Source organism: Lasioglossum baleicum, unplaced genomic scaffold (assembly GCF_051020765.1).
Source record: "Lasioglossum baleicum unplaced genomic scaffold, iyLasBale1 scaffold1410, whole genome shotgun sequence".
Lineage (NCBI taxonomy): Eukaryota > Metazoa > Arthropoda > Insecta > Hymenoptera > Halictidae > Lasioglossum > Lasioglossum baleicum.
The window spans coordinates 843-9,527 of NW_027470469.1; the positions used below are offsets into that span (position 1 = coordinate 843).

At 35.2% G+C, this 8,685-nt stretch overlaps 1 protein-coding gene across 1 annotated transcript; it reads right to left on the bottom strand.

Moving 5' to 3' along the window:
• Positions 1–348: 348 nt before the first annotated feature.
• On the bottom strand, positions 349–4,466 carry LOC143220665 (choline/ethanolamine transporter flvcr2a-like). The gene is given in 6 exon segments (XM_076446275.1): positions 349–456; positions 596–807; positions 1,254–1,322; positions 1,325–1,490; positions 3,533–3,764; positions 4,249–4,466. Coding segments are annotated over 6 exon segments (1,005 nt in total).
• Between the last annotated feature and the right edge of the window lie 4,219 nt (positions 4,467–8,685).

Genomic DNA, 8,685 nt, shown 5'->3' on the forward strand with positions numbered 1-8,685 from the left:
ACTTTTAAAATATTAAAAACTGATTCTACCTATAAATCCCTCAGCATCCCCTATTTTCTCTCCAATACTTAATATATAATAATTATTACATAACGTATATACGTTCGTCTAAAAATATTTTCTACATCTTCACCGTTAAATGAAGAACGGTTCAAAAAATCCACATGTTACCTAAATTCATTTTAACCTCATTCGACTAGGTCAATTAAATTATCCTTTATATTCGTCGATAAACCTTATAGTAAGAAAGCAGTACGAGATTCATGCAAGAAACACGAAATGCAACGACAGAGTAGAAGTAATTTCGAGGCAGACGAGAATTTTGCAACATCAGACGAAGAGTTTTCCTTACTTGAACTTATGGGTCTTATCGAGAATCACTCCAAAACTGACAGAACCTACCAACCCTGCAATGATCATGGCCAGACCGATCCTACCCGCGTCTTCCTCACCGTGCTGCAAAATGTTCAACGTTTCATAATTAGACCTGTATAATCAACGTACTTAACGCCGGTGAATCCAGGGTGTTCCTAGAATTCGAACGTCCTAGAATAGAAGGATGATCTGTTGCAAACAATCATAGTAATCAGCTTACCTCGAAGTGCGCGAGATACACTTGGTTCAGTAGCGTTCCTATCACGTTCAACACGCCGATTCCGAGACCGTACGAATTGCAGAGCAATAAAAAATACTTGTTTCTCAGCAACCTTTTGATCGGTTGCATCATCCCTTCCTCGATTTGCATCTGATTTAACTTTTGAAGGGCACGCGTTTTGCTCGGCGGCAGCTTCGGGTCGTTTTCGAATACTACATTAGACGATAAATATCGGTGCTTTTATTTTTTAATAAAATGATCCTCGCTATTTATCGATGTATTATCGAACGATTAACTTTGTTGATTTCAAGAAGATCGTAAATATCGGTGTTTTTATTTTTGAATAAAAAAGATCTAGCGATTTAATTTGTTGACTTCAAAAAGATCGATCAATTTTTTAATTCATGTATTGTAAATTTGGAGAAAGCTAGTATGTAATTACGTAGAGTAATTTTTTAAGATTATATATATATAATAGTTTTAAAAAATCGCGGTGTTAACGTTGACTATAGTACAATTTTTAGATTACATTACAACTTTCCAAAATTGCGATGTAACTGTAGGACAAATTTCTCGAAACTGGGTTATGCGAAAATTGAGAAAGTTTTGGAATGTTTTAGTAATAAGAGAAGGAAGATAATTTTTGAGGAAAACTTACGTATAATAACTAGCAAAAACGTGATCGACATGATGATAGCCACGGCCCAGAAGAGGCGCGATAATCCACGCCAATATCGTCTAAGTTCTCGTGATTTTTCACGATTATCGGTGTAATTAAAAAGCTCAGGGCTATTCCCATTTGATTGCCAAAAATGCTTAATGACGTGGCCGTGGAAACTTCGTTGGCGTCGAACCATTGCGCTGCCAGACGTCCCGGTAATGTTAGAACTATGGTCTGACAGGAGAAATCGTCATATAAAATTCTATTCCATATATTCGTAATTCTTTTCGTCTAATTAAACGAATCTTTTCGATCAAGCTTCGTTTCAAGCAGGATAAAAATTTCTATAGCTAGTTATAATCGAGACCTTTGATGGAAAAAGGACCGCGTGTCAAACTGTCAATTCGCAATATTACCGATTAAATGATCTGAGAATGATATATAATTTTGTTTATAAATTCCAAAATATTTATCCTTTTCTATCAATGGTCCCAATTATATACACTTAAAGAAAGTAACGGTGGTAGTACTAGATAGATTTTATACTAGATATTCTAAGAAAAACTTATTTATTAACCCCTTGCCTTACGATTTATTTTTCAACAAAAGCGATACCAAGGTTGTTGGCTGATCGTTCGAAACTGTACAAATCGCAAACTTCCTATAACTTGTATATATACGTGCACGGTAAAATTAACTTTGCAATATGTTTGATAAATAATTACGATTAGTTGATTATTAAACAAAAGAAAGATTTATTGTTGCAAATTATGATGCCTCTGAGGCGTCATTGTAAGCTAAAGGGTTAATGTATAATATGCCATTTCTTCCACCTCTTTTTATTTTTGACAAAACCATGGATCATGACCTGTATCATCTTAGAGAATTTAAACTTTTATATCATCAAAATCAAATACTCTTACTCGTTAATTTTTCACGATTAAAATTCTCTAGGTTGTTCTATTCGTGTCCTGCATGGTCTTATAGAATTCCAAACTGTACAAAAATGACGCTGAAAGGAAATTCTTCCCTACGTTAATTCTTGTTAAATAAATATTCTTCCCTCCCTTCTACTCCCTGTTGACAAAACCGCGAATCGTCGCCTGTATTATCTTATAGAACTTCGAATTTTCTTTCCCCCAAGCGAGACAGCTTCTCGTTGCCTCTGAAATTGCAATGTATCTCGGAGCAGAAGTCACAAAGGTTTCATTAAACTCGAAACGCAGTCTGTGAACGAGCATAAATCTTTCCGCGAGATAGTGCTTCGAGGTTAAGCCCCTGGTACATAAAGTTCGACTAGACTTGTAATGCCTTGCATTAGCAATAATTTACGACACGTTTTCACGAACTCATTTCTGCCGTGTTTGTAATTCGCGCGATTATTGCAGCACGCCGGATCTGCCAGCCCGTTCGGCTGTACCGCTGTAAATACGATGCTTTAACGTGGAAACTCGATTTTAAATATTTTCGTCGAAAATTGCGCTCGCAAACAGATTACAGGCGTGCGCAAAATAATAATAATTGCCGTAGGTATAATTGATCGCGTTCCAGCTCGTATATTATGCCCGATGCTTAACGCTGATTTATCGCGCCGCTTATTCTGTTTTCTACTACTTTCAACCCGAACGGTCTGACGCCATCCGTATTATACTACTTCGAGCACACGCGCTCGTCTCTTATCATTCGATCTCGCGAATTCCAGGCTCGCTCCATAAAAATTTCTCTGCTCCAGATTTTTCCCTCAATTTCCAGTAATTTATCGAAATTCCAGTCTGCCGTAATTTCTTTCCAACGATTTTCCCATTAAAGAAATTCGACGTTTCACGGTACAAAATGGTTCAGGATATATTTATCCGTTGCGTTACGATTTAATAATGAAAAATAGCATGTTGGAAAGTTACTAAATTTTGATTATAATATATTTGTTGCAATATATTTGTTTCGTTCTAAGTGGCGGATATAAAGTTCCCATGAGATAAACGTTTTACGTGGAAAATTATTTAAGAGAATTTCCATAGAATTTTATTCTTTTTTTTTTCTTTTTCTTTTTGAGATAGAAAATTCGAAGTTATATATTAATGTTGAGGATTAATAAATGTAGAAGACTTTCGTTGTAATTATGACGCGATTTTTATCGACTTTTTTGTAAAACAATTTCACGTTCCATGGTATCAAGAGGTACCTTTATTCAGCTGCCTTTAATCGTAACTGTAAAATTTGTCGATATAGTTGTATTAATTAGTACAGGTAATAGAAGCGAGGAATTAATTTCTAACCTGTGTAGAAGCGACTAGAGATTGTCCAATGAAGGTGACGTAAAATCTGTCAGGACTGACGGACAAAACTTTGATCCACGAGCCGAGGCAAGTGACACCGCATCCTACAATGTTACTCCACCTAAGTCCCCATCGATTCACCATGTACGTGGTAGGTACGATGAAAATCATGTAATAACCCATGAACGCCATTGCCGTCCAATCGACAGCTAACGAGGAAACACCATAGTACCTGAGAAACGTGTTTATTCAAATTTCTACATTTTCTTCGCGAATATTCCGTACGATAATTTTTATACGAATTATGTCGCAAATTCTGAGAGGTGCATTAAATTATATTAATAATTATTCAGATTTGTTTTTATCTACTTCTAGATATGCTATCAATGACATATTTTATCAGTATATTCGTGTATCAGTGATTTAATTATTTATAGAAATTATTCTAATCGTTAATCTACAATCTCTGACTTTTTAGCATATTTTTAGCATATCGATATTTCTTATATTCACATAATTTACAAGCTTTCTTTTTTCTTTTCTTTCAAACCAATCGAATGGTACAATTTTAAGGAGTAAATATCTCCAATTAAAAACCCAAACGTAGAAATTTCTGAATCAGCATATACGTTTACTTAAACAACGTGTATCGAGGAAAATTATTATCTAACAACTAAAATTAGGAAATCGTAAAAATCTGGATCAGATCCAGATACCTGGTGATTATATTGTTGATTATGGAATACTGAATCCACTGGACATTGGACAGGCCAGTAAACAGGATGAATAGAGTCAGCATCAGCCATCGTCTCTTGTACACTTTCGTTTCTAGCAAATTAGAATCGACTTTCTTGTTACCATTTACTATCTTCACCTGATTATTCACGCACAACACCTCGCTCAGATCCTTATCCTTTTCCTCCGGCATTCTCATACGGTCCGTTCGACGATATTCAAGCTACCCTCGCGCTTCAACCAAATACCATAAAGCAACGCGACCAAAATCCTCATCAACGAACTTTGAATATCTCCGCGACAGCGACGAGAATCCTGGAAAATCTTCGGAATCTTCAGAATCTCGAAAGACCTTTCAGGCTTTTTCCGTGATCGATTTCTCTTCTACAAATTCGCCACTCGCGAGTCGCGAAGCTGATGGAATCTCAGTCATGTTCCAACCGCGATCCTTGTCGACGATAACTTTCGAACGAAGCCAGATGCTCCTCCGACGATTCCGACAATCGACTAACTCACTCGATTCGCCACTCGAATCGACTAAACACCCTAAACTGGCCTCGAAACGATCGTGCATCGCGCGTGATCGTTTCCATCACGATCGCAGACGATGTCTGCGCGTTGCCGTCGATCTTCGTCTTATCTTCGCGATTAAACAAAGCTGCCTTATATTTTCCACTACCTTCCGTATTCCAATTATCGCGATTTTTATCGCGTCGAGCCTAAATGGATCTATTCCATCGTTGTCTCGTGTTTTTCCGTCCGAGTTCGATCTCTTCGCGATCTATCAATAACTATCGATACTTCTCTCTTCGTCTCATCGTCATCTCTTTGTTCACGGTCATTTTGGTGATATTTTTATAAATTTGGACTCTTTAGTTTTGTTTTCTCTTGGTAGTTTTTCGTTTTGGAAAGGTTAAAAAAAAGTGAAATTGACTAGAGCAAAAATTTTCTACTCTATCGTGTTAAAGTTTTACGAATTTATATTCACGCGAGGTTTGAACTGTGACAGTGATATTATACCGAATGTTCTCTTTGAAATGGTTCAATTTTTGTGCGAAACATTCTTTTTTTTTTTTTTGCACGGGTTTGTAAATATTTGATGAGTTACTTTGGTTCAGTTGCGTTGCGTGACTTGCTTTGTGTATATTTCAGAATGCAAATTTCGAAATAAAGGCACCGAGTACCGCGGCTTGCGCAGCCACAAGCTTTTTGTATAACCACTTTTGTGTTTATGAAACTTTAAACTCGCCTTTCTCGAAATGTGGCTTTTTTCAAACCGCTCGGTATAGAATCTGAATTTTTATATCTTTTTTTTTTTCGCTGCGTGTCCATTCGAGAATACACATTTTGGAACAGAAATTACAGGTATCGTGGCTTGAATAGGCATTTTTCCACAATACTCTTTGTGCGAAATTTTTGGACTTATAAAATTTGAACCGCGTTTTTTTTTCCTCTCGGCAAAATTTTAAAGGATTATACACCCAGTTGAATTAATTATAAATATATATAAATATTTTTTTAGTGTGTCGTGTATTAAAAAATTTCTTTATTAAAAAATTAGCAAGATAAATAGAAAATTTCAATATTTACTATTTCGTTATTCGCTGTTTTATTGATTTTTGATATAAATTATTTATAATGGTTTAGACGATGACGACAAAAATACCGAATAGAATCCTTTCTGATTTTTTCCTTTTATTCTAGAGCAAGAGCTGCAATCATGCACAATAGCGGCAGAAGACTTTTTTATCGTGTTTATTGCGAACGATTTAGGAGCAGAAAACAAATACTTGAAAATCTATGAAAAATTGTTTTGCACCACTAAAACGTAGTTCAATAAATTATAGAACAGCTTTTCGTTCAAGACTGGTCATTCACAGAAAGAAAAGTTTATCAAAATTCCACTGAAATTTTATAACGATTATCTCTAAAATTTGAGCAAAATTGCAATTGAAAATAAATACAAGATAGACAAAGAATTAATATAATTATTGTTACACGTGGATAACAATAATTAAATATATGCAGGATATTAGGAGAATTTACAATATACCACTTTAATTATTATTACCTGTCTATATTCAATATACAATATTTAATTATCCATTCGAAATTTCACTCTTGATTTTATTAAACATACCTGCAGACTTAGCGGAGTAAAAAAACAAAAAATTCGAAATGTCATTTTGGCTGATTTCGTTTCAATGTTAAGACGCTTTTACGACATCTTTCAGTCGCATGATCTCGCTGACAAACAGTCGACGAGCAATTCACAGAATGCATATTATACCCGATATTTATCTCGAATAACGAGATACTCGAGACGAGAAAACCTCTGGCGCCATTCTAGTGACTTTAAGGTTTAGTCCATGTTGCAATTTACGACCGTCGGTCGTAACATAACCTTTCAGTTGCTATGGCTGACACTGCGGCGCCTCTATGAATCGATTGGATAACTATTTTCCTAGTCTTTTCCACAAAGCGTGTTTTCGCCGGTATTTATCTGAAGATCGTAGCGAATCTGCTTCGATAAAAATATTCCGTTTGTGTATAAACGTTCGATAAGATCGATGAGCACTTTTCGCCGAGATTATGTAAAGTTTCGTGTTTTCAATCGTAAATGCCGTATCTGACGAGTACATCGAAACACAGAGATTACAAACGACGCGTTATAAACAGAGATTTCTGCCGAAGATATCGCGAAATGGTAGCGATTTAATTGGCGAAGATCAGAGTGATATAAATATTTCATTTTTTTAGGCGAGTAGATTTATTTTATTTCGGCTTCGCTTAATTTCGGTCGGATTAAATATTTTTTAGATCCATTCGGGTATCAGTTTAATTGGAATTTTAGTTCGTTCAATACGAATTCTTGGTTCCTGTTGCGTTGGTAAATATAGAGTTTCTGATACGTTATCTGAGTCATGTTCGTAGTTATTGATATCTAATTTGAGCCTCGGCTCGGTGTTTCATCGATATTTCCAGACGTTAAATATCGTCGAAACTTGGTCGGAAGAGAGCAGGATAAACAACAATAAAATGTTAATTACGCACGGGTATGATTACGCTGGGATAATTAATTATCCGATATATCGGTGCGCGTCTAACCAGGAATATTTTTAACACCGTAGCAACTCGAATATTGAATATTTTTAATCCGTGTAAACGGCCCGTTTTAATGGAATTAAATTATAAATAAGCAAGCGAATTCATCGGATTTACCGGCGGTAATACATGAAATGCTTAACGTGCGATTACGAGCGGTAATGAAATATCGTATAATGAATATAACAGAAGTTTATTAGATATTACATTTTAACAATAAAGACAATGCAAATCTGAGGCTCTTTGAGTTACATAAGTTTATAATTTATTACAAAATTAAACATCTCCGACACAATCCTCTCCATAAACTTCGCGACACCCTTAAATGCATTAACATCAATGGTAACATTAAAAAACGTCGGAAAAACTATGACTGACTGAGTGGTGCACACGGAAACTTTTTTCTCCATTGTAAAAATATGTGACAATTCGCGTATGGTACAGTACCAAAATTACCACCTGCAATTAGGCGAATTTTCGTGGCCAGTTATTCCTAGTTAATCGAATAAACCTCGCAGATCAATAGCAGAATACCTAAACAACAAATTTTTCTGTTTGGAATTCGTATGTAATAAATCAAAGAAGTTTGTCATAAGCGTGATATTAAATTCTCATAATAACTCGATCATTTAAATCAAATAATTACGTAAAATACTGCTTCTATCAAATTCCCGAATCTCAAATATAATTCTTTACATCCCTTTATTCGTGTAAAATCTTGAAAAGGATAATTCAAATAAATCCTTAACTCCTTTGTTATCTTCTCAATAATAAAAATTCGAAGCTTTTAATTTAATTTCATTCCACTAGAATCAAAATCTCCTTTAATTTATCATTGACTCCAAATCACTAAAGGTCCACCCTTTATTACATAACCCGATTATAAAAAATTTTTTCAAATTATCCAGACAACATCTCGAATTAAAGGACAAAATTTCTCAACGAAGTTTATCAAAATCAAATTCTTCTTTAATTCATCATTTACTATTAATGAAAATTAACGATCGAAATCAAGAATCACGCATTTCATCGCAAGTCGCGTATTCGATTCTCTCGATTATTTACAGAAGAAACAGACTCGACGCTTCGTCATCTGACTAACGTTTCGCGAAAAAATACTGCATCCGCTAAAATATCGTTTCCTCCATTTTCATCGCGAGTAAGACGTTGTAATAACGAATCTCGAACAGGCCAGGCACGCAATGTCGGTACTTTACCACACCACGACGCGGTTACCTTACATTATACGTCGCATCTTTCTCATTTTAAACTCTTTTACTTCTTTTTTTTTTTTTTTTTTCTTCTCCTATTTT